Genomic DNA, 25951 nt, shown 5'->3' with positions numbered 1-25951 from the left:
GGAGGCACCTCAGTGACCGAGGCACATGCTGGCCCATCGATACACGTCCTTCCTCCTGCCACAACTGCTACTTTGGCCATCCAGACTGCTGCCACACCAGGCATGACCAAATACGTGGCAGGATTTCCACAGGACACCCAACCCCGCTCAGCAGCAAGCAGGCTCCACGAGTCTTGGCAAGGACAGTCGGAGGAGCACGGCACAAGAGGTGCCTCCTACTCTCCAGAAGCACAACAAGAGCAGCAGGACCAAAGCATTGCCTGTGGAGGACGAGGGCATGGGAAGGAGGGACTGAGAACAGAGCTGGCGGGGTACCACTCCACAGCTTGAGGCCCGGTTGGAGGGACAAAAGGTTCACTGCTTGGGACCTCTCCAGGCACAGCCTGCACAGCAGCTGAGTGGGGTTTCTGCAGGATTTGCAGCACATCTGCTCCAGGCTCACGTCCCTTCAGGACACAGTGACACACACAGAAGGACTCCACAGCACCTAACGCTTCTGACCACAGGACTGCTCCGCTGGGGGCAAAGATGCTTTTCCTGCTCCGTTCTTGAACTTTGCGGACTCTCCAGGACGTGTCAGCAATGCTACCCATCACTTTCAAAGGAGGATGGACGATCCCTGTGTGCCCATTCCCCTCCCCTACCTATTTTACTCACCCATGATCAACGCATCCCCATTGTGCCAAAATCTAGCAGAGGGCTCACATCTCCCTTATACAGAGCTGCCCTTGCTGCCACCTGTCCCTTCAACTCCCTTGGGACTCCCTCCAGTTCCAGGGTTTGGAAGAAGTGCTTGGAGGACAGAAGGGCAAGGACACGTTGCAACTGGTAACATGCGATCGCAGCCTTGGGCAGGTGGTTGTTAGCCTGCACAGAAATGTCTTCCAGCAGGGCAATGGCTTGCCTCATCAACTGGAAGCCAGTATCCAACCTCGCTCGTTGATCACATGTCCCTTAGGGGAGCTCCTGGCCACCTTTTCCATACTCAGGCAATACCACACACCCCTCCACTGCCCCATGTCTCTTCCAATGACCATAGCCCTTCAGGGTACTCAGCCCTTCCATGCACGAGAGAGGTCCAGCATTGGCCCTTACCCACCCACCCTTTTCCCCTCCACGGTATAACATTTCCCCTGGACGGCTCGGCTGGCCGTCCCGGGAGGGAAGGGACATGAGGAGACTCAAGCTACAATGCAGCATAAACTTTAATGAGTCTGAAGAGTGAAACAAAGCTGTGCGTGCTGGAAGGGACGCGGTCCAGGCTGCTATGAGGGCAGCTGACAGTCAGGCACCCCTTCACAGCAGTGGGACGCACGTCTTCCTCCCACACACATGGGGAGAGGGTGATGAGCAGGGCCCCTCTCAACTTGCTTCAGGATGAGCCCGTGGCACAGGACAGCAGGAGACAACAGGGACTCGTGATGCGGAGAAGAAAGCAGGCGAAGGAGAAGACAACAGTTGGCCGTCTTTCCAGACAGCACAGGCTGGCACCTTGCTTCCCTCCCTCCTTTGCGGGAGGGCACGAGGGTGCTCAACCCATCTGGAAACCCTGGCCAGCAGCTCCATCCTCAGTCCGGCACCCGGCTATGGGCTTCCTGGTCGATGCACTCACTGGACGTCCAGCCCGGCTTTAGCAGGGCAGGCACCTTCTGCCACAGTAGCGGCCACCAAGGCCAGAGAGGTTGAAGCCCCCGGAGTTGATGGGCACTCCCTCCTCACTCAGGATGCTGCCAACAGCAGCGGAGGTGGTGGATCCCACAGCGGTGTTCTGGGGGAAGGAGCTGAGGATGGGTCCGGGCAGGGTCACCACCACGGGAGAGGGCTGGATCACCACCCGGGAGTCCTGGCACTGCCTGACACAGGGCTCGTTGCAGCTGTTGGCAAGCGGGGTCGGGCCACAGGGACGGCACAGATCGTAGCAGGACATGGCTGCGGGATGGAGCTGCACCTGGGAGAGAGGGCAGGGAAAGCAGAGGCAGCATGTGAGGCGCAGCCCGACAGCCTGCTCGGCAAGAGCAAAGGCACAGTCTGGGGAGCAGGGAGGAAGGGAGATTAAAGAGCCCTGGTCCCCAAGGGTCCCCTCCCTGCAAAGAAAGCCCAAGGCCTTCTCCCACCTCCCCCCACTGGAGAACAGGAAGAACAGGGACACCAGGAGCAGATCGAGTAGCAAGGCTCTCGGCAAAAGCTGTGCTGAGGCAAAGACTCAGCTGAGGCCGGAAGACAAAGAGGAAAAGGAGAAAGACAAGAAAGAGGCAAAGGCGGTTGCAGCTCACCTTCTTCACCAAGGAGGAGAAGGCAAGAGAAGTGGGTGAGGAAGCCTGCTGTTGGACTGGCTTTTATACTGGTCATGACTGCTCCGGGCCCAGAGGCACTCTTTGCGCATGTAATGTGTTTGCCAACAAGCTCACCTTGCATGCAAAGCATCACAATTACAGAAATGGGGACGCTGCTTATGTTCCCTGCAACGCTGCCTTTTCATTTCCCTCTTCGTGGCATGCCCATTGAGCCACACAGGCTCCTTTCAAGTGACAGTATTAGAGGCCAAAACATTTCCGGGGGGGAAATGACACAGAAGCGAAGGAAGAAGATGGAGGCAAAGAGAAGGAGATGGCCAGTCTTGTCAGGTGATGCCAGCCTCTCACCTTCCTGGGGCTTTTTTTGAGGTTTTGTCCTAACTTATGGGGCCTCATTTCCTTCCAAACCCATTGTTAATGGCCAGACTTCCAACAAGGTTCCCATGTGAGGACCAGCCACATCCTCAGCTTTCCCCATCGACTAGCTCAGGCTGTCTCGGGCAGCAGCTTTCCAAGCATGTCAGCTCTGCCTTTGGGCTTTAGCCCTTCTGTGCCATCGAGCACTGCTCTCTGGAGAAATAAGCCTGGCTGCTTTCCCTCTAGCCTCTAGCAGCAGCACCTAGAGGTCCCCAGTCACCAGCACAGGCATGTCTCAGAAAGAAGGACATTGCTCTGCCACAGCCAGGTGTTGCTTCACCACTCCTGTTAAGCTGGGATGTCCCAGCTTAACAAAGGCACATGCTGGTGACGAAATACATCAGCTTTCCTCCTCCCCGTGGTCCATGCCTCAGCTTCTGCTTTGGCTCTACATACCGACAGCACAGCACACACATTTCCAAACATTCCACAAGATTTCCACGCAACACACAGCCATCCCCGGCAGCAAGTGAGGGCTGGCAGTGCCAGCAAAGACAGCCTGGAGAGAGCAGCAGGTGTCAGGACCTCCCCAGAGAGGCATTCCAAGGGAAGGAGTCAATGCTCTGCACTGCATTTCCTGGGGCAGAATAGGAGCTGAATGCCCCCAGGAGGAATGAAAGCCCTGCTTGGGGCACCACCTGCACTCCTCTGCCACCCCAGCCAGGTTCTCATTGCAAAGGGTGGACAAAACTCCTTCCCCAATTAGTGTGGAACTCCACCAGAGACAGGCAACTCTCTGATCAAAGAGGCCCAGGCCAAATTCCTCATTTAAGGTGATGAACAGAGCTTAGAAGGTGCACTGTGTTAACCTGATGATAACATTAAAGTCCATCCAAACAGAAATGCTCTCAGGGCTCAGTGAGAGCCAGCTGCTCCCTGCAGGTTGGGAGCCAGGAGATGAGCATGATTACAAGGCCAGGAGGGCAGCAATGGCCCCACTGCACACTACCTGAGCAAGGAAAATGCAGAGACAGTAGACAGGTGCAGCCCAGAGTCCAACTCAACCATCCAGTCCATGGTGATGAAGCAAGACTGACATCAAGCCAGGCAGTCAGCCCACACACAGGTCAGCAGCAGGTCCAGCGATGGTGACCCAGGTCAACAGAGCCCACTGATTGCTGACCAGGGCCACAATGACCAGACAGACAAGAGCAGAGGCTGGGAATTCAGTGGGCAACTAAGGGCCCAGGCAGGAGGCATACACCCCTACCACCAAGCTGAAGAAAGGACCAAGGGCTGGCTCAGGACAGGGCTTAAATAGAGCCCTGGGTCAAAGGGAAGGGGGAGGCATGAGACCCCAGGTGAGGCTCATCAGGGCCATTGGGCCCGTTGTTACTGCATTCAGGCCACTGGTATGCAAGAAGAGGAAATCTCCCGTGCACCTGGGACACAGGACACGAGCTCCATCTCTGTCAACAATGTGGGGGAAACAACTTGTTCCTTCAAGAAAGGAAGCTTCCTCTCTTTTTAGAAGTGCAAAATCTGTCTTTTCTTCTAAGGCTCCTTTCAATCACATCCCTGCCCCAGAAAATACACAGGTAGAGTCTCCTACCAGACTTTGATACTCCCACAGTCCGCGCCTATGGTGAGGGTCTGCCCAAAGGCTCCAGTGCCCTACTGCACCCTGCCCTCTCTGATCACGTGCCGCAGACGCTCTCTACCCGCCCTGGTACCATGTTTTCACCCCACCGTGCTTCTGCTGTCAGCTCAGCATGGCTTATGGGTGTTGATGGAGAGTGCATTTCCTGAGGGCCCTCCTGCACAGCAGGGCACTGGGACTTTGCTAGCAGCAGCTGTCTTTCAGGGAAGACAGGGCTTTAGCTATGGGGAAAGGCACCGTGGGGGTTCCCACAGCATATGGGGCAGCACAAGAGATGACCCTCGCTCTACGTGAAGCAGGACTGGGAAGCGCGGGGCAAAACATCACCTGTGGAGGACTAGAGGATGTGGAAGGAAGAGGTAGGCAGCTTGTGCTCTCCTGCATCCCCTGTGGCATGAGCAACCACCACATGCCGGTGGAGTAGGCCACACCAACCACATGCCAACTCCAGTCACAAGCGAGGAGGTTGCATCCCTCCCTGATGTCAGTGGTCTTGCAGTTCAGGGCAGAAAGGCAGGAAGACACAATGGTTGCATCCTGCAGGTTTCTTTCTTTCCTTCCTCCACTGTGCAAGGGACTTGTTAAGTGCCCTCACTTCAGTGTTATTGGCGACACGTAATGTAAACTCCAAACAGTGACTTTGCAGCACTGACAACATTGCTGAATATTGCAGAATGGGGCCTGGGAGCACAGAAGGGTAGTCTGGGGGTAGTAATGAAGGGATACAACTCCTTGCGCATCTGTCACACACCAAACACATATTGGAGCAATTGAAAGCATCGCAGGGGTTTGCTGAGAGACACAACAAGTCTCAGTGCTTAGAACTAAGGGCTGTGTATGACTTAGGGAAGGCTTTGTCACATCTAAAGGACAGTCCCCTCCAGGTGACCATTTCAACAAGACACCCCGTCCCAAACCCGTAAGGAAGATACTAGCCCACCAAATCCCTTCAGCCAGGTCTTTACCTTGTAGAGCATCACATTTCCCCTGGACGGCTCGGCTGGCCGTCCCGGGAGGGAAGGGACATGAGGAGACTCAAGCTACAATGCAGCATAAACTTTAATGAGTCTGAAGAGTGAAACAAAGCTGTGCGTGCTGGAAGGGACGCGGTCCAGGCTGCTACGAGGGCAGCTGACAGTCAGGCACCCCTTCACAGCAGTGGGACGCACGTCTTCCTCCCACACACATGGGGAGAGGGTGATGAGCAGGGCCCCTCTCAACTTGCTTCAGGATGAGCCCGTGGCACAGGACAGCAGGAGACAACAGGGACTCGTGATGCGGAGAAGAAAGCAGGCGAAGGAGAAGACAACAGTTGGCCGTCTTTCCAGACAGCACAGGCTGGCACCTTGCTTCCCTCCCTCCTTTGCGGGAGGGCACGAGGGTGCTCAACCCATCTGGAAACCCTGGCCAGCAGCTCCATCCTCAGTCCGGCACCCGGCTATGGGCTTCCTGGTCGATGCACTCACTGGACGTCCAGCCCGGCTTTAGCAGGGCAGGCACCTTCTGCCACAGTAGCGGCCACCAAGGCCAGAGAGGTTGAAGCCCCCGGAGTTGATGGGCACTCCCTCCTCACTCAGGATGCTGCCAACAGCAGCGGAGGTGGTGGATCCCACAGCGGTGTTCTGGGGGAAGGAGCTGAGGATGGGTCCGGGCAGGGTCACCACCACGGGAGAGGGCTGGATCACCACCCGGGAGTCCTGGCACTGCCTGACACAGGGCTCGTTGCAGCTGTTGGCAAGCGGGGTCGGGCCACAGGGACGGCACAGATCGTAGCAGGACATGGCTGCGGGATGGAGCTGCACCTGGGAGAGAGGGCAGGGAAAGCAGAGGCAGCATGTGAGGCGCAGCCCGACAGCCTGCTCGGCAAGAGCAAAGGCACAGTCTGGGGAGCAGGGAGGAAGGGAGATTAAAGAGCCCTGGTCCCCAAGGGTCCCCTCCCTGCAAAGAAAGCCCAAGGCCTTCTCCCACCTCCCCCCACTGGAGAACAGGAAGAACAGGGACACCAGGAGCAGATCGAGTAGCAAGGCTCTCGGCAAAAGCTGTGCTGAGGCAAAGACTCAGCTGAGGCCGGAAGACAAAGAGGAAAAGGAGAAAGACAAGAAAGAGGCAAAGGCGGTTGCAGCTCACCTTCTTCACCAAGGAGGAGAAGGCAAGAGAAGTGGGTGAGGAAGCCTGCTGTTGGACTGGCTTTTATACTGGTCATGACTGCTCCGGGCCCAGAGGCACTCTTTGCGCATGTAATGTGTTTACCAACAAGCTCACCTTGCATGCAAAGCATCACAATTACAGAAATGGGGACACTGCTTATGTTCCCTGCAACGCTGCCTTTTCATTTCCCTCTTCGTGGCATGCCCATTGAGCCACACAGGCTCCTTTCAAGTGACAGTATTAGAGGCCAAAACGTTTCCAGGGGAAATGACACGTCAGCACAGGCCGATGATCCAGGCAGTGATGAGGAGTGTCCCACCCTGCCAGGTGATGCTAGTCCCTTGCCCTCCAGGGCCTCACTTTAAAGTGTTTCCTCATGAATGGGGCAGGTCTCCTCCTAACCCTGAGGCTTCAGCCTGGACACCCACATGCAGGGGTCGGCACCATCAGTCGCTCGCTCTCGCGTGCTGTGCTCACTCACACTGTATTAGGCATCGCCTCTCTAGGCAGGGCACCCCGGCTCTTGGGTTTTCGACTCTCTCTCTGAGATCGAGCTTTGATCTCGGCAGAAGTTTGCCTGCCTCTTTTGCCATCTTCTTTCTCTCCTTCATCCCTACCTGCCTTGAGCAGCAGACTACCAGTGGTTAAGAATGAAGGCTATTGCCCTCCCAACACTCTTTGCTGGAGACCGCTGGCAAAGCTGGAGGCACCTCAGTGACCGAGGCACATGCTGGCCCATCGATACACGTCCTTCCTCCTGCCACAACTGCTACTTTGGCCATCCAGACTGCTGCCACACCAGGCATGACCAAATACGTGGCAGGATTTCCACAGGACACCCAACCCCGCTCAGCAGCAAGCAGGCTCCACGAGTCTTGGCAAGGACAGTCGGAGGAGCACGGCACAAGAGGTGCCTCCTACTCTCCAGAAGCACAACAAGAGCAGCAGGACCAAAGCATTGCCTGTGGAGGACGAGGGCATGGGAAGGAGGGACTGAGAACAGAGCTGGCGGGGTACCACTCCACAGCTTGAGGCCCGGTTGGAGGGACAAAAGGTTCACTGCTTGGGACCTCTCCAGGCACAGCCTGCACAGCAGCTGAGTGGGGTTTCTGCAGGATTTGCAGCACATCTGCTCCAGGCTCACGTCCCTTCAGGACACAGTGACACACACAGAAGGACTCCACAGCACCTAACGCTTCTGACCACAGGACTGCTCCGCTGGGGGCAAAGATGCTTTTCCTGCTCCGTTCTTGAACTTTGCGGACTCTCCAGGACGTGTCAGCAATGCTACCCATCACTTTCAAAGGAGGATGGACGATCCCTGTGTGCCCATTCCCCTCCCCTACCTATTTTACTCACCCATGATCAACGCATCCCCATTGTGCCAAAATCTAGCAGAGGGCTCACATCTCCCTTATACAGAGCTGCCCTTGCTGCCACCTGTCCCTTCAACTCCCTTGGGACTCCCTCCAGTTCCAGGGTTTGGAAGAAGTGCTTGGAGGACAGAAGGGCAAGGACACGTTGCAACTGGTAACATGCGATCGCAGCCTTGGGCAGGTGGTTGTTAGCCTGCACAGAAATGTCTTCCAGCAGGGCAATGGCTTGCCTCATCAACTGGAAGCCAGTATCCAACCTCGCTCGTTGATCACATGTCCCTTAGGGGAGCTCCTGGCCACCTTTTCCATACTCAGGCAATACCACACACCCCTCCACTGCCCCATGTCTCTTCCAATGACCATAGCCCTTCAGGGTACTCAGCCCTTCCATGCACGAGAGAGGTCCAGCATTGGCCCTTACCCACCCACCCTTTTCCCCTCCACGGTATAACATTTCCCCTGGACGGCTCGGCTGGCCGTCCCGGGAGGGAAGGGACATGAGGAGACTCAAGCTACAATGCAGCATAAACTTTAATGAGTCTGAAGAGTGAAACAAAGCTGTGCGTGCTGGAAGGGACGCGGTCCAGGCTGCTACGAGGGCAGCTGACAGTCAGGCACCCCTTCACAGCAGTGGGACGCACGTCTTCCTCCCACACACATGGGGAGAGGGTGATGAGCAGGGCCCCTCTCAACTTGCTTCAGGATGAGCCCGTGGCACAGGACAGCAGGAGACAACAGGGACTCGTGATGCGGAGAAGAAAGCAGGCGAAGGAGAAGACAACAGTTGGCCGTCTTTCCAGACAGCACAGGCTGGCACCTTGCTTCCCTCCCTCCTTTGCGGGAGGGCACGAGGGTGCTCAACCCATCTGGAAACCCTGGCCAGCAGCTCCATCCTCAGTCCGGCACCCGGCTATGGGCTTCCTGGTCGATGCACTCACTGGACGTCCAGCCCGGCTTTAGCAGGGCAGGCACCTTCTGCCACAGTAGCGGCCACCAAGGCCAGAGAGGTTGAAGCCCCCGGAGTTGATGGGCACTCCCTCCTCACTCAGGATGCTGCCAACAGCAGCGGAGGTGGTGGATCCCACAGCGGTGTTCTGGGGGAAGGAGCTGAGGATGGGTCCGGGCAGGGTCACCACCACGGGAGAGGGCTGGATCACCACCCGGGAGTCCTGGCACTGCCTGACACAGGGCTCGTTGCAGCTGTTGGCAAGCGGGGTCGGGCCACAGGGACGGCACAGATCGTAGCAGGACATGGCTGCGGGATGGAGCTGCACCTGGGAGAGAGGGCAGGGAAAGCAGAGGCAGCATGTGAGGCGCAGCCCGACAGCCTGCTCGGCAAGAGCAAAGGCACAGTCTGGGGAGCAGGGAGGAAGGGAGATTAAAGAGCCCTGGTCCCCAAGGGTCCCCTCCCTGCAAAGAAAGCCCAAGGCCTTCTCCCACCTCCCCCCACTGGAGAACAGGAAGAACAGGGACACCAGGAGCAGATCGAGTAGCAAGGCTCTCGGCAAAAGCTGTGCTGAGGCAAAGACTCAGCTGAGGCCGGAAGACAAAGAGGAAAAGGAGAAAGACAAGAAAGAGGCAAAGGCGGTTGCAGCTCACCTTCTTCACCAAGGAGGAGAAGGCAAGAGAAGTGGGTGAGGAAGCCTGCTGTTGGACTGGCTTTTATACTGGTCATGACTGCTCCGGGCCCAGAGGCACTCTTTGCGCATGTAATGTGTTTACCAACAAGCTCACCTTGCATGCAAAGCATCACAATTACAGAAATGGGGACACTGCTTATGTTCCCTGCAACGCTGCCTTTTCATTTCCCTCTTCGTGGCATGCCCATTGAGCCACACAGGCTCCTTTCAAGTGACAGTATTAGAGGCCAAAACGTTTCCAGGGGAAATGACACGTCAGCACAGGCCGATGATCCAGGCAGTGATGAGGAGTGTCCCACCCTGCCAGGTGATGCTAGTCCCTTGCCCTCCAGGGCCTCACTTTAAAGTGTTTCCTCATGAATGGGGCAGGTCTCCTCCTAACCCTGAGGCTTCAGCCTGGACACCCACATGCAGGGGTCGGCACCATCAGTCGCTCGCTCTCGCGTGCTGTGCTCACTCACACTGTATTAGGCATCGCCTCTCTAGGCAGGGCACCCCGGCTCTTGGGTTTTCGACTCTCTCTCTGAGATCGAGCTTTGATCTCGGCAGAAGTTTGCCTGCCTCTTTTGCCATCTTCTTTCTCTCCTTCATCCCTACCTGCCTTGAGCAGCAGACTACCAGTGGTTAAGAATGAAGGCTATTGCCCTCCCAACACTCTTTGCTGGAGACCGCTGGCAAAGCTGGAGGCACCTCAGTGACCGAGGCACATGCTGGCCCATCGATACACGTCCTTCCTCCTGCCACAACTGCTACTTTGGCCATCCAGACTGCTGCCACACCAGGCATGACCAAATACGTGGCAGGATTTCCACAGGACACCCAACCCCGCTCAGCAGCAAGCAGGCTCCACGAGTCTTGGCAAGGACAGTCGGAGGAGCACGGCACAAGAGGTGCCTCCTACTCTCCAGAAGCACAACAAGAGCAGCAGGACCAAAGCATTGCCTGTGGAGGACGAGGGCATGGGAAGGAGGGACTGAGAACAGAGCTGGCGGGGTACCACTCCACAGCTTGAGGCCCGGTTGGAGGGACAAAAGGTTCACTGCTTGGGACCTCTCCAGGCACAGCCTGCACAGCAGCTGAGTGGGGTTTCTGCAGGATTTGCAGCACATCTGCTCCAGGCTCACGTCCCTTCAGGACACAGTGACACACACAGAAGGACTCCACAGCACCTAACGCTTCTGACCACAGGACTGCTCCGCTGGGGGCAAAGATGCTTTTCCTGCTCCGTTCTTGAACTTTGCGGACTCTCCAGGACGTGTCAGCAATGCTACCCATCACTTTCAAAGGAGGATGGACGATCCCTGTGTGCCCATTCCCCTCCCCTACCTATTTTACTCACCCATGATCAACGCATCCCCATTGTGCCAAAATCTAGCAGAGGGCTCACATCTCCCTTATACAGAGCTGCCCTTGCTGCCACCTGTCCCTTCAACTCCCTTGGGACTCCCTCCAGTTCCAGGGTTTGGAAGAAGTGCTTGGAGGACAGAAGGGCAAGGACACGTTGCAACTGGTAACATGCGATCGCAGCCTTGGGCAGGTGGTTGTTAGCCTGCACAGAAATGTCTTCCAGCAGGGCAATGGCTTGCCTCATCAACTGGAAGCCAGTATCCAACCTCGCTCGTTGATCACATGTCCCTTAGGGGAGCTCCTGGCCACCTTTTCCATACTCAGGCAATACCACACACCCCTCCACTGCCCCATGTCTCTTCCAATGACCATAGCCCTTCAGGGTACTCAGCCCTTCCATGCACGAGAGAGGTCCAGCATTGGCCCTTACCCACCCACCCTTTTCCCCTCCACGGTATAACATTTCCCCTGGACGGCTCGGCTGGCCGTCCCGGGAGGGAAGGGACATGAGGAGACTCAAGCTACAATGCAGCATAAACTTTAATGAGTCTGAAGAGTGAAACAAAGCTGTGCGTGCTGGAAGGGACGCGGTCCAGGCTGCTACGAGGGCAGCTGACAGTCAGGCACCCCTTCACAGCAGTGGGACGCACGTCTTCCTCCCACACACATGGGGAGAGGGTGATGAGCAGGGCCCCTCTCAACTTGCTTCAGGATGAGCCCGTGGCACAGGACAGCAGGAGACAACAGGGACTCGTGATGCGGAGAAGAAAGCAGGCGAAGGAGAAGACAACAGTTGGCCGTCTTTCCAGACAGCACAGGCTGGCACCTTGCTTCCCTCCCTCCTTTGCGGGAGGGCACGAGGGTGCTCAACCCATCTGGAAACCCTGGCCAGCAGCTCCATCCTCAGTCCGGCACCCGGCTATGGGCTTCCTGGTCGATGCACTCACTGGACGTCCAGCCCGGCTTTAGCAGGGCAGGCACCTTCTGCCACAGTAGCGGCCACCAAGGCCAGAGAGGTTGAAGCCCCCGGAGTTGATGGGCACTCCCTCCTCACTCAGGATGCTGCCAACAGCAGCGGAGGTGGTGGATCCCACAGCGGTGTTCTGGGGGAAGGAGCTGAGGATGGGTCCGGGCAGGGTCACCACCACGGGAGAGGGCTGGATCACCACCCGGGAGTCCTGGCACTGCCTGACACAGGGCTCGTTGCAGCTGTTGGCAAGCGGGGTCGGGCCACAGGGACGGCACAGATCGTAGCAGGACATGGCTGCGGGATGGAGCTGCACCTGGGAGAGAGGGCAGGGAAAGCAGAGGCAGCATGTGAGGCGCAGCCCGACAGCCTGCTCGGCAAGAGCAAAGGCACAGTCTGGGGAGCAGGGAGGAAGGGAGATTAAAGAGCCCTGGTCCCCAAGGGTCCCCTCCCTGCAAAGAAAGCCCAAGGCCTTCTCCCACCTCCCCCCACTGGAGAACAGGAAGAACAGGGACACCAGGAGCAGATCGAGTAGCAAGGCTCTCGGCAAAAGCTGTGCTGAGGCAAAGACTCAGCTGAGGCCGGAAGACAAAGAGGAAAAGGAGAAAGACAAGAAAGAGGCAAAGGCGGTTGCAGCTCACCTTCTTCACCAAGGAGGAGAAGGCAAGAGAAGTGGGTGAGGAAGCCTGCTGTTGGACTGGCTTTTATACTGGTCATGACTGCTCCGGGCCCAGAGGCACTCTTTGCGCATGTAATGTGTTTACCAACAAGCTCACCTTGCATGCAAAGCATCACAATTACAGAAATGGGGACACTGCTTATGTTCCCTGCAACGCTGCCTTTTCATTTCCCTCTTCGTGGCATGCCCATTGAGCCACACAGGCTCCTTTCAAGTGACAGTATTAGAGGCCAAAACGTTTCCAGGGGAAATGACACGTCAGCACAGGCCGATGATCCAGGCAGTGATGAGGAGTGTCCCACCCTGCCAGGTGATGCTAGTCCCTTGCCCTCCAGGGCCTCACTTTAAAGTGTTTCCTCATGAATGGGGCAGGTCTCCTCCTAACCCTGAGGCTTCAGCCTGGACACCCACATGCAGGGGTCGGCACCATCAGTCGCTCGCTCTCGCGTGCTGTGCTCACTCACACTGTATTAGGCATCGCCTCTCTAGGCAGGGCACCCCGGCTCTTGGGTTTTCGACTCTCTCTCTGAGATCGAGCTTTGATCTCGGCAGAAGTTTGCCTGCCTCTTTTGCCATCTTCTTTCTCTCCTTCATCCCTACCTGCCTTGAGCAGCAGACTACCAGTGGTTAAGAATGAAGGCTATTGCCCTCCCAACACTCTTTGCTGGAGACCGCTGGCAAAGCTGGAGGCACCTCAGTGACCGAGGCACATGCTGGCCCATCGATACACGTCCTTCCTCCTGCCACAACTGCTACTTTGGCCATCCAGACTGCTGCCACACCAGGCATGACCAAATACGTGGCAGGATTTCCACAGGACACCCAACCCCGCTCAGCAGCAAGCAGGCTCCACGAGTCTTGGCAAGGACAGTCGGAGGAGCACGGCACAAGAGGTGCCTCCTACTCTCCAGAAGCACAACAAGAGCAGCAGGACCAAAGCATTGCCTGTGGAGGACGAGGGCATGGGAAGGAGGGACTGAGAACAGAGCTGGCGGGGTACCACTCCACAGCTTGAGGCCCGGTTGGAGGGACAAAAGGTTCACTGCTTGGGACCTCTCCAGGCACAGCCTGCACAGCAGCTGAGTGGGGTTTCTGCAGGATTTGCAGCACATCTGCTCCAGGCTCACGTCCCTTCAGGACACAGTGACACACACAGAAGGACTCCACAGCACCTAACGCTTCTGACCACAGGACTGCTCCGCTGGGGGCAAAGATGCTTTTCCTGCTCCGTTCTTGAACTTTGCGGACTCTCCAGGACGTGTCAGCAATGCTACCCATCACTTTCAAAGGAGGATGGACGATCCCTGTGTGCCCATTCCCCTCCCCTACCTATTTTACTCACCCATGATCAACGCATCCCCATTGTGCCAAAATCTAGCAGAGGGCTCACATCTCCCTTATACAGAGCTGCCCTTGCTGCCACCTGTCCCTTCAACTCCCTTGGGACTCCCTCCAGTTCCAGGGTTTGGAAGAAGTGCTTGGAGGACAGAAGGGCAAGGACACGTTGCAACTGGTAACATGCGATCGCAGCCTTGGGCAGGTGGTTGTTAGCCTGCACAGAAATGTCTTCCAGCAGGGCAATGGCTTGCCTCATCAACTGGAAGCCAGTATCCAACCTCGCTCGTTGATCACATGTCCCTTAGGGGAGCTCCTGGCCACCTTTTCCATACTCAGGCAATACCACACACCCCTCCACTGCCCCATGTCTCTTCCAATGACCATAGCCCTTCAGGGTACTCAGCCCTTCCATGCACGAGAGAGGTCCAGCATTGGCCCTTACCCACCCACCCTTTTCCCCTCCACGGTATAACATTTCCCCTGGACGGCTCGGCTGGCCGTCCCGGGAGGGAAGGGACATGAGGAGACTCAAGCTACAATGCAGCATAAACTTTAATGAGTCTGAAGAGTGAAACAAAGCTGTGCGTGCTGGAAGGGACGCGGTCCAGGCTGCTACGAGGGCAGCTGACAGTCAGGCACCCCTTCACAGCAGTGGGACGCACGTCTTCCTCCCACACACATGGGGAGAGGGTGATGAGCAGGGCCCCTCTCAACTTGCTTCAGGATGAGCCCGTGGCACAGGACAGCAGGAGACAACAGGGACTCGTGATGCGGAGAAGAAAGCAGGCGAAGGAGAAGACAACAGTTGGCCGTCTTTCCAGACAGCACAGGCTGGCACCTTGCTTCCCTCCCTCCTTTGCGGGAGGGCACGAGGGTGCTCAACCCATCTGGAAACCCTGGCCAGCAGCTCCATCCTCAGTCCGGCACCCGGCTATGGGCTTCCTGGTCGATGCACTCACTGGACGTCCAGCCCGGCTTTAGCAGGGCAGGCACCTTCTGCCACAGTAGCGGCCACCAAGGCCAGAGAGGTTGAAGCCCCCGGAGTTGATGGGCACTCCCTCCTCACTCAGGATGCTGCCAACAGCAGCGGAGGTGGTGGATCCCACAGCGGTGTTCTGGGGGAAGGAGCTGAGGATGGGTCCGGGCAGGGTCACCACCACGGGAGAGGGCTGGATCACCACCCGGGAGTCCTGGCACTGCCTGACACAGGGCTCGTTGCAGCTGTTGGCAAGCGGGGTCGGGCCACAGGGACGGCACAGATCGTAGCAGGACATGGCTGCGGGATGGAGCTGCACCTGGGAGAGAGGGCAGGGAAAGCAGAGGCAGCATGTGAGGCGCAGCCCGACAGCCTGCTCGGCAAGAGCAAAGGCACAGTCTGGGGAGCAGGGAGGAAGGGAGATTAAAGAGCCCTGGTCCCCAAGGGTCCCCTCCCTGCAAAGAAAGCCCAAGGCCTTCTCCCACCTCCCCCCACTGGAGAACAGGAAGAACAGGGACACCAGGAGCAGATCGAGTAGCAAGGCTCTCGGCAAAAGCTGTGCTGAGGCAAAGACTCAGCTGAGGCCGGAAGACAAAGAGGAAAAGGAGAAAGACAAGAAAGAGGCAAAGGCGGTTGCAGCTCACCTTCTTCACCAAGGAGGAGAAGGCAAGAGAAGTGGGTGAGGAAGCCTGCTGTTGGACTGGCTTTTATACTGGTCATGACTGCTCCGGGCCCAGAGGCACTCTTTGCGCATGTAATGTGTTTGCCAACAAGCTCACCTTGCATGCAAAGCATCACAATTACAGAATGGGGACACTGCTTATGTTCCCTGCAACGCTGCCTTTTCATTTCCCTCTTCGTGGCATGCCCATTCAGCCACACAGGCTCCTTTCAAGTGACCGTATTAGAGGCCAAAACGTTTCCAGGGGAAATGACACGTCAGCACAGGCCGATGATCCAGGCAGTGATGAGGAGTGTCCCACCCTGCCAGGTGATGCTAGTCCCTTGCCCTCCAGGGCCTCACTTTAAAGTGTTTCCTCATGAATGGGGCAGGTCTCCTCCTAACCCTGAGGCTTCAGCCTGGACACCCACATGCAGGGGTCGGCACCATCAGTCGCTCGCTCTCGCGTGCTGTGCTCACTCACACTGTATTAGGCATCGCCTCTCTAGGCAGGGCACCCCGGCTCTTGGGTTTTCGACTCTCTCTCTGAGATCGAGCTTTGATCTCGGCAGAAGTTTGCCTGCCTCTTTTGCCATCTTCTTTCTCTCCTTCATCCCTACCTGCCTTGAGCAGCAGACTACCAGTGGTTAAGAATGAAGGCTATTGCCCTCCCAACACTCTTTGCTGGAGACCGCTGGCAAAGCTGGAGGCACCTCAGTGACCGAGGCACATGCTGGCCCATCGATACACGTCCTTCCTCCTGCCACAACTGCTACTTTGGCCATCCAGACTGCTGCCACACCAGGCATGACCAAATACGTGGCAGGATTTCCACAGGACACCCAACCCCGCTCAGCAGCAAGCAGGCTCCACGAGTCTTGGCAAGGACAGTCGGAGGAGCACGGCACAAGAGGTGCCTCCTACTCTTCAGAAGCACAACAAGAGCAGCAGGACCAAAGCATTGCCTGTGGAGGACGAGGGCATGGGAAGGAGGGACTGAGAACAGAGCTGGCGGGGTACCACTCCACAGCTTGAGGCCCGGTTGGAGGGACAAAAGGTTCACTGCTTGGGACCTCTCCAGGCACAGCCTGCACAGCAGCTGAGTGGGGTTTCTGCAGGATTTGCAGCACATCTGCTCCAGGCTCACGTCCCTTCAGGACACAGTGACACACACAGAAGGACTCCACAGCACCTAACGCTTCTGACCACAGGACTGCTCCGCTGGGGGCAAAGATGCTTTTCCTGCTCCGTTCTTGAACTTTGCGGACTCTCCAGGACGTGTCAGCAATGCTACCCATCACTTTCAAAGGAGGATGGACGATCCCTGTGTGCCCATTCCCCTCCCCTACCTATTTTACTCACCCATGATCAACGCATCCCCATTGTGCCAAAATCTAGCAGAGGGCTCACATCTCCCTTATACAGAGCTGCCCTTGCTGCCACCTGTCCCTTCAACTCCCTTGGGACTCCCTCCAGTTCCAGGGTTTGGAAGAAGTGCTTGGAGGACAGAAGGGCAAGGACACGTTGCAACTGGTAACATGCGATCGCAGCCTTGGGCAGGTGGTTGTTAGCCTGCACAGAAATGTCTTCCAGCAGGGCAATGGCTTGCCTCATCAACTGGAAGCCAGTATCCAACCTCGCTCGTTGATCACATGTCCCTTAGGGGAGCTCCTGGCCACCTTTTCCATACTCAGGCAATACCACACACCCCTCCACTGCCCCATGTCTCTTCCAATGACCATAGCCCTTCAGGGTACTCAGCCCTTCCATGCACGAGAGAGGTCCAGCATTGGCCCTTACCCACCCACCCTTTTCCCCTCCACGGTATAACATTTCCCCTGGACGGCTCGGCTGGCCGTCCCGGGAGGGAAGGGACATGAGGAGACTCAAGCTACAATGCAGCATAAACTTTAATGAGTCTGAAGAGTGAAACAAAGCTGTGCGTGCTGGAAGGGACGCGGTCCAGGCTGCTACGAGGGCAGCTGACAGTCAGGCACCCCTTCACAGCAGTGGGACGCACGTCTTCCTCCCACACACATGGGGAGAGGGTGATGAGCAGGGCCCCTCTCAACTTGCTTCAGGATGAGCCCGTGGCACAGGACAGCAGGAGACAACAGGGACTCGTGATGCGGAGAAGAAAGCAGGCGAAGGAGAAGACAACAGTTGGCCGTCTTTCCAGACAGCACAGGCTGGCACCTTGCTTCCCTCCCTCCTTTGCGGGAGGGCACGAGGGTGCTCAACCCATCTGGAAACCCTGGCCAGCAGCTCCATCCTCAGTCCGGCACCCGGCTATGGGCTTCCTGGTCGATGCACTCACTGGACGTCCAGCCCGGCTTTAGCAGGGCAGGCACCTTCTGCCACAGTAGCGGCCACCAAGGCCAGAGAGGTTGAAGCCCCCGGAGTTGATGGGCACTCCCTCCTCACTCAGGATGCTGCCAACAGCAGCGGAGGTGGTGGATCCCACAGCGGTGTTCTGGGGGAAGGAGCTGAGGATGGGTCCGGGCAGGGTCACCACCACGGGAGAGGGCTGGATCACCACCCGGGAGTCCTGGCACTGCCTGACACAGGGCTCGTTGCAGCTGTTGGCAAGCGGGGTCGGGCCACAGGGACGGCACAGATCGTAGCAGGACATGGCTGCGGGATGGAGCTGCACCTGGGAGAGAGGGCAGGGAAAGCAGAGGCAGCATGTGAGGCGCAGCCCGACAGCCTGCTCGGCAAGAGCAAAGGCACAGTCTGGGGAGCAGGGAGGAAGGGAGATTAAAGAGCCCTGGTCCCCAAGGGTCCCCTCCCTGCAAAGAAAGCCCAAGGCCTTCTCCCACCTCCCCCCACTGGAGAACAGGAAGAACAGGGACACCAGGAGCAGATCGAGTAGCAAGGCTCTCGGCAAAAGCTGTGCTGAGGCAAAGACTCAGCTGAGGCCGGAAGACAAAGAGGAAAAGGAGAAAGACAAGAAAGAGGCAAAGGCGGTTGCAGCTCACCTTCTTCACCAAGGAGGAGAAGGCAAGAGAAGTGGGTGAGGAAGCCTGCTGTTGGACTGGCTTTTATACTGGTCATGACTGCTCCGGGCCCAGAGGCACTCTTTGCGCATGTAATGTGTTTGCCAACAAGCTCACCTTGCATGCAAAGCATCACAATTACAGAATGGGGACACTGCTTATGTTCCCTGCAACGCTGCCTTTTCATTTCCCTCTTCGTGGCATGCCCATTCAGCCACACAGGCTCCTTTCAAGTGACAGTATTAGAGGCCAAAACGTTTCCAGGGGAAATGACACGTCAGCACAGGCCGATGATCCAGGCAGTGATGAGGAGTGTCCCACCCTGCCAGGTGATGCTAGTCCCTTGCCCTCCAGGGCCTCACTTTAAAGTGTTTCCTCATGAATGGGGCAGGTCTCCTCCTAACCCTGAGGCTTCAGCCTGGACACCCACATGCAGGGGTCGGCACCATCAGTCGCTCGCTCTCGCGTGCTGTGCTCACTCACACTGTATTAGGCATCGCCTCTCTAGGCAGGGCACCCCGGCTCTTGGGTTTTCGACTCTCTCTCTGAGATCGAGCTTTGATCTCGGCAGAAGTTTGCCTGCCTCTTTTGCCATCTTCTTTCTCTCCTTCATCCCTACCTGCCTTGAGCAGCAGACTACCAGTGGTTAAGAATGAAGGCTATTGCCCTCCCAACACTCTTTGCTGGAGACCGCTGGCAAAGCTGGAGGCACCTCAGTGACCGAGGCACATGCTGGCCCATCGATACACGTCCTTCCTCCTGCCACAACTGCTACTTTGGCCATCCAGACTGCTGCCACACCAGGCATGACCAAATACGTGGCAGGATTTCCACAGGACACCCAACCCCGCTCAGCAGCAAGCAGGCTCCACGAGTCTTGGCAAGGACAGTCGGAGGAGCACGGCACAAGAGGTGCCTCCTACTCTTCAGAAGCACAACAAGAGCAGCAGGACCAAAGCATTGCCTGTGGAGGACGAGGGCATGGGAAGGAGGGACTGAGAACAGAGCTGGCGGGGTACCACTCCACAGCTTGAGGCCCGGTTGGAGGGACAAAAGGTTCACTGCTTGGGACCTCTCCAGGCACAGCCTGCACAGCAGCTGAGTGGGGTTTCTGCAGGATTTGCAGCACATCTGCTCCAGGCTCACGTCCCTTCAGGACACAGTGACACACACAGAAGGACTCCACAGCACCTAACGCTTCTGACCACAGGACTGCTCCGCTGGGGGCAAAGATGCTTTTCCTGCTCCGTTCTTGAACTTTGCGGACTCTCCAGGACGTGTCAGCAATGCTACCCATCACTTTCAAAGGAGGATGGACGATCCCTGTGTGCCCATTCCCCTCCCCTACCTATTTTACTCACCCATGATCAACGCATCCCCATTGTGCCAAAATCTAGCAGAGGGCTCACATCTCCCTTATACAGAGCTGCCCTTGCTGCCACCTGTCCCTTCAACTCCCTTGGGACTCCCTCCAGTTCCAGGGTTTGGAAGAAGTGCTTGGAGGACAGAAGGGCAAGGACACGTTGCAACTGGTAACATGCGATCGCAGCCTTGGGCAGGTGGTTGTTAGCCTGCACAGAAATGTCTTCCAGCAGGGCAATGGCTTGCCTCATCAACTGGAAGCCAGTATCCAACCTCGCTCGTTGATCACATGTCCCTTAGGGGAGCTCCTGGCCACCTTTTCCATACTCAGGCAATACCACACACCCCTCCACTGCCCCATGTCTCTTCCAATGACCATAGCCCTTCAGGGTACTCAGCCCTTCCATGCACGAGAGAGGTCCAGCATTGGCCCTTACCCACCCACCCTTTTCCCCTCCACGGTATAACATTTCCCCTGGACGGCTCGGCTGGCCGTCCCGGGAGGGAAGGGACATGAGGAGACTCAAGCTACAATGCAGCATAAACTTTAATGAGTCTGAAGAGTGAAACAAAGCTGTGCGTGCTGGAAGGGACGCGGTCCAGGCTGCTACGAGGGCAGCTGACAGTCAGGCACCCCTTCACAGCAGTGGGACGCACGTCTTCCTCCCACACACATGGGGAGAGGGTGATGAGCAGGGCCCCTCTCAACTTGCTTCAGGATGAGCCCGTGGCACAGGACAGCAGGAGACAACAGGGACTCGTGATGCGGAGAAGAAAGCAGGCGAAGGAGAAGACAACAGTTGGCCGTCTTTCCAGACAGCACAGGCTGGCACCTTGCTTCCCTCCCTCCTTTGCGGGAGGGCACGAGGGTGCTCAACCCATCTGGAAACCCTGGCCAGCAGCTCCATCCTCAGTCCGGCACCCGGCTATGGGCTTCCTGGTCGATGCACTCACTGGACGTCCAGCCCGGCTTTAGCAGGGCAGGCACCTTCTGCCACAGTAGCGGCCACCAAGGCCAGAGAGGCTGAAGCCCCCGGAGTTGATGGGCACTCCCTCAGCACTCAGGATGCTGCCAACAGCAGCGGAGGTGGTGGATCCCACAGCGGTGTTCTGGGGGAAGGAGCTGAGGATGGGTCCGGGCAGGGTCACCACCACGGGAGAGGGCTGGATCACCACCCGGGAGTCCTGGCACTGCCTGACACAGGGCTCGTTGCAGCTGTTGGCAAGCGGGGTCGGGCCACAGGGACGGCACAGATCGTAGCAGGACATGGCTGCGGGATGGAGCTGCACCTGGGAGAGAGGGCAGGGAAAGCAGAGGCAGCATGTGAGGCGCAGCCCGACAGCCTGCTCGGCAAGAGCAAAGGCACAGTCTGGGGAGCAGGGAGGAAGGGAGATTAAAGAGCCCTGGTCCCCAAGGGTCCCCTCCCTGCAAAGAAAGCCCAAGGCCTTCTCCCACCTCCCCCCACTGGAGAACAGGAAGAACAGGGACACCAGGAGCAGATCGAGTAGCAAGGCTCTCGGCAAAAGCTGTGCTGAGGCAAAGACTCAGCTGAGGCCGGAAGACAAAGAGGAAAAGGAGAAAGACAAGAAAGAGGCAAAGGCGGTTGCAGCTCACCTTCTTCACCAAGGAGGAGAAGGCAAGAGAAGTGGGTGAGGAAGCCTGCTGTTGGACTGGCTTTTATACTGGTCATGACTGCTCCGGGCCCAGAGGCACTCTTTGCGCATGTAATGTGTTTGCCAACAAGCTCACCTTGCATGCAAAGCATCACAATTACAGAATGGGGACACTGCTTATGTTCCCTGCAACGCTGCCTTTTCATTTCCCTCTTCGTGGCATGCCCATTCAGCCACACAGGCTCCTTTCAAGTGACAGTATTAGAGGCCAAAACGTTTCCAGGGGAAATGACACGTCAGCACAGGCCGATGATCCAGGCAGTGATGAGGAGTGTCCCACCCTGCCAGGTGATGCTAGTCCCTTGCCCTCCAGGGCCTCACTTTAAAGTGTTTCCTCATGAATGGGGCAGGTCTCCTCCTAACCCTGAGGCTTCAGCCTGGACACCCACATGCAGGGGTCGGCACCATCAGTCGCTCGCTCTCGCGTGCTGTGCTCACTCACACTGTATTAGGCATCGCCTCTCTAGGCAGGGCACCCCGGCTCTTGGGTTTTCGACTCTCTCTCTGAGATCGAGCTTTGATCTCGGCAGAAGTTTGCCTGCCTCTTTTGCCATCTTCTTTCTCTCCTTCATCCCTACCTGCCTTGAGCAGCAGACTACCAGTGGTTAAGAATGAAGGCTATTGCCCTCCCAACACTCTTTGCTGGAGACCGCTGGCAAAGCTGGAGGCACCTCAGTGACCGAGGCACATGCTGGCCCATCGATACACGTCCTTCCTCCTGCCACAACTGCTACTTTGGCCATCCAGACTGCTGCCACACCAGGCATGACCAAATACGTGGCAGGATTTCCACAGGACACCCAACCCCGCTCAGCAGCAAGCAGGCTCCACGAGTCTTGGCAAGGACAGTCGGAGGAGCACGGCACAAGAGGTGCCTCCTACTCTCCAGAAGCACAACAAGAGCAGCAGGACCAAAGCATTGCCTGTGGAGGACGAGGGCATGGGAAGGAGGGACTGAGAACAGAGCTGGCGGGGTACCACTCCACAGCTTGAGGCCCGGTTGGAGGGACAAAAGGTTCACTGCTTGGGACCTCTCCAGGCACAGCCTGCACAGCAGCTGAGTGGGGTTTCTGCAGGATTTGCAGCACATCTGCTCCAGGCTCACGTCCCTTCAGGACACAGTGACACACACAGAAGGACTCCACAGCACCTAACGCTTCTGACCACAGGACTGCTCCGCTGGGGGCAAAGATGCTTTTCCTGCTCCGTTCTTGAACTTTGCGGACTCTCCAGGACGTGTCAGCAATGCTACCCATCACTTTCAAAGGAGGATGGACGATCCCTGTGTGCCCATTCCCCTCCCCTACCTATTTTACTCACCCATGATCAACGCATCCCCATTGTGCCAAAATCTAGCAGAGGGCTCACATCTCCCTTATACAGAGCTGCCCTTGCTGCCACCTGTCCCTTCAACTCCCTTGGGACTCCCTCCAGTTCCAGGGTTTGGAAGAAGTGCTTGGAGGACAGAAGGGCAAGGACACGTTGCAACTGGTAACATGCGATCGCAGCCTTGGGCAGGTGGTTGTTAGCCTGCACAGAAATGTCTTCCAGCAGGGCAATGGCTTGCCTCATCAACTGGAAGCCAGTATCCAACCTCGCTCGTTGATCACATGTCCCTTAGGGGAGCTCCTGGCCACCTTTTCCATACTCAGGCAATACCACACACCCCTCCACTGCCCCATGTCTCTTCCAATGACCATAGCCCTTCAGGGTACTCAGCCCTTCCATGCACGAGAGAGGTCCAGCATTGGCCCTTACCCACCCACCCTTTTCCCCTCCACGGTATAACATTTCCCCTGGACGGCTCGGCTGGCCGTCCCGGGAGGGAAGGGACATGAGGAGACTCAAGCTACAATGCAGCATAAACTTTAATGAGTCTGAAGAGTGAAACAAAGCTGTGCGTGCTGGAAGGGACGCGGTCCAGGCTGCTACGAGGGCAGCTGACAGTCAGGCACCCCTTCACAGCAGTGGGACGCACGTCTTCCTCCCACACACATGGGGAGAGGGTGATGAGCAGGGCCCCTCTCAACTTGCTTCAGGATGAGCCCGTGGCACAGGACAGCAGGAGACAACAGGGACTCGTGATGCGGAGAAGAAAGCAGGCGAAGGAGAAGACAACAGTTGGCCGTCTTTCCAGACAGCACAGGCTGGCACCTTGCTTCCCTCCCTCCTTTGCGGGAGGGCACGAGGGTGCTCAACCCATCTGGAAACCCTGGCCAGCAGCTCCATCCTCAGTCCGGCACCCGGCTATGGGCTTCCTGGTCGATGCACTCACTGGACGTCCAGCCCGGCTTTAGCAGGGCAGGCACCTTCTGCCACAGTAGCGGCCACCAAGGCCAGAGAGGTTGAAGCCCCCGGAGTTGATGGGCACTCCCTCCTCACTCAGGATGCTGCCAACAGCAGCGGAGGTGGTGGATCCCACAGCGGTGTTCTGGGGGAAGGAGCTGAGGATGGGTCCGGGCAGGGTCACCACCACGGGAGAGGGCTGGATCACCACCCGGGAGTCCTGGCACTGCCTGACACAGGGCTCGTTGCAGCTGTTGGCAAGCGGGGTCGGGCCACAGGGACGGCACAGATCGTAGCAGGACATGGCTGCAGGATGGAGCTGCACCTGGGAGAGAGGGCAGGGAAAGCAGAGGCAGCATGTGAGGCGCAGCCCGACAGCCTGCTCGGCAAGAGCAAAGGCACAGTCTGGGGAGCAGGGAGGAAGGGAGATTAAAGAGCCCTGGTCCCCAAGGGTCCCCTCCCTGCAAAGAAAGCCCAAGGCCTTCTCCCACCTCCCCCCACTGGAGAACAGGAAGAACAGGGACACCAGGAGCAGATCGAGTAGCAAGGCTCTCGGCAAAAGCTGTGCTGAGGCAAAGACTCAGCTGAGGCCGGAAGACAAAGAGGAAAAGGAGAAAGACAAGAAAGAGGCAAAGGCGGTTGCAGCTCACCTTCTTCACCAAGGAGGAGAAGGCAAGAGAAGTGGGTGAGGAAGCCTGCTGTTGGACTGGCTTTTATACTGGTCATGACTGCTCCGGGCCCAGAGGCACTCTTTGCGCATGTAATGTGTTTACCAACAAGCTCACCTTGCATGCAAAGCATCACAATTACAGAAATGGGGACACTGCTTATGTTCCCTGCAACGCTGCCTTTTCATTTCCCTCTTCGTGGCATGCCCATTGAGCCACACAGGCTCCTTTCAAGTGACAGTATTAGAGGCCAAAACGTTTCCAGGGGAAATGACACGTCAGCACAGGCCGATGATCCAGGCAGTGATGAGGAGTGTCCCACCCTGCCAGGTGATGCTAGTCCCTTGCCCTCCAGGGCCTCACTTTAAAGTGTTTCCTCATGAATGGGGCAGGTCTCCTCCTAACCCTGAGGCTTCAGCCTGGACACCCACATGCAGGGGTCGGCACCATCAGTCGCTCGCTCTCGCGTGCTGTGCTCACTCACACTGTATTAGGCATCGCCTCTCTAGGCAGGGCACCCCGGCTCTTGGGTTTTCGACTCTCTCTCTGAGATCGAGCTTTGATCTCGGCAGAAGTTTGCCTGCCTCTTTTGCCATCTTCTTTCTCTCCTTCATCCCTACCTGCCTTGAGCAGCAGACTACCAGTGGTTAAGAATGAAGGCTATTGCCCTCCCAACACTCTTTGCTGGAGACCGCTGGCAAAGCTGGAGGCACCTCAGTGACCGAGGCACATGCTGGCCCATCGATACACGTCCTTCCTCCTGCCACAACTGCTACTTTGGCCATCCAGACTGCTGCCACACCAGGCATGACCAAATACGTGGCAGGATTTCCACAGGACACCCAACCCCGCTCAGCAGCAAGCAGGCTCCACGAGTCTTGGCAAGGACAGTCGGAGGAGCACGGCACAAGAGGTGCCTCCTACTCTCCAGAAGCACAACAAGAGCAGCAGGACCAAAGCATTGCCTGTGGAGGACGAGGGCATGGGAAGGAGGGACTGAGAACAGAGCTGGCGGGGTACCACTCCACAGCTTGAGGCCCGGTTGGAGGGACAAAAGGTTCACTGCTTGGGACCTCTCCAGGCACAGCCTGCACAGCAGCTGAGTGGGGTTTCTGCAGGATTTGCAGCACATCTGCTCCAGGCTCACGTCCCTTCAGGACACAGTGACACACACAGAAGGACTCCACAGCACCTAACGCTTCTGACCACAGGACTGCTCCGCTGGGGGCAAAGATGCTTTTCCTGCTCCGTTCTTGAACTTTGCGGACTCTCCAGGACGTGTCAGCAATGCTACCCATCACTTTCAAAGGAGGATGGACGATCCCTGTGTGCCCATTCCCCTCCCCTACCTATTTTACTCACCCATGATCAACGCATCCCCATTGTGCCAAAATCTAGCAGAGGGCTCACATCTCCCTTATACAGAGCTGCCCTTGCTGCCACCTGTCCCTTCAACTCCCTTGGGACTCCCTCCAGTTCCAGGGTTTGGAAGAAGTGCTTGGAGGACAGAAGGGCAAGGACA

At 57.2% G+C, this 25951-nt stretch overlaps 1 protein-coding gene and 6 pseudogenes across 1 annotated transcript; all 7 read right to left on the bottom strand.

Annotated features, from left to right (window-relative positions):
- Positions 1 to 1281: 1281 nt before the first annotated feature.
- On the bottom strand, positions 1282 to 2383 carry LOC142036342 (feather beta keratin-like; annotated as a pseudogene).
- A 2969-nt stretch (positions 2384 to 5352) lies between these two features.
- LOC142036341 (feather beta keratin-like) lies at positions 5353 to 6548 on the bottom strand (annotated as a pseudogene).
- A 1800-nt stretch (positions 6549 to 8348) lies between these two features.
- Positions 8349 to 9544, bottom strand: LOC142036340 (feather beta keratin-like; annotated as a pseudogene).
- A 1800-nt stretch (positions 9545 to 11344) lies between these two features.
- Positions 11345 to 12540, bottom strand: LOC142036339 (feather beta keratin-like; annotated as a pseudogene).
- A 1800-nt stretch (positions 12541 to 14340) lies between these two features.
- Positions 14341 to 15536, bottom strand: LOC142036338 (feather beta keratin-like; annotated as a pseudogene).
- A 1799-nt stretch (positions 15537 to 17335) lies between these two features.
- LOC142036337 (feather beta keratin-like) lies at positions 17336 to 18531 on the bottom strand (annotated as a pseudogene).
- Positions 18532 to 23325: 4794 nt separating this feature from the next.
- Positions 23326 to 24562, bottom strand: LOC142036335 (feather beta keratin-like). Its single transcript, XM_075039476.1, has 2 exons — positions 24416 to 24562; positions 23326 to 24089 (listed from the first exon to the last, which is right to left on the bottom strand). The coding sequence occupies exons 1-2, from the start codon at positions 24560 to 24562 to the stop codon at positions 23769 to 23771; spliced, it is 468 nt and encodes a 155-aa protein (XP_074895577.1). The 3' UTR covers positions 23326 to 23768.
- Between the last annotated feature and the right edge of the window lie 1389 nt (positions 24563 to 25951).

The sequence above is a fragment of the Buteo buteo genome, chromosome 11 (genome assembly GCF_964188355.1).
Source record: "Buteo buteo chromosome 11, bButBut1.hap1.1, whole genome shotgun sequence".
NCBI lineage: Eukaryota > Metazoa > Chordata > Aves > Accipitriformes > Accipitridae > Buteo > Buteo buteo.
The sequence above is the reverse complement of the archived record's forward strand: the minus strand, read 5'-3'. Positions and strand labels throughout refer to the sequence as shown.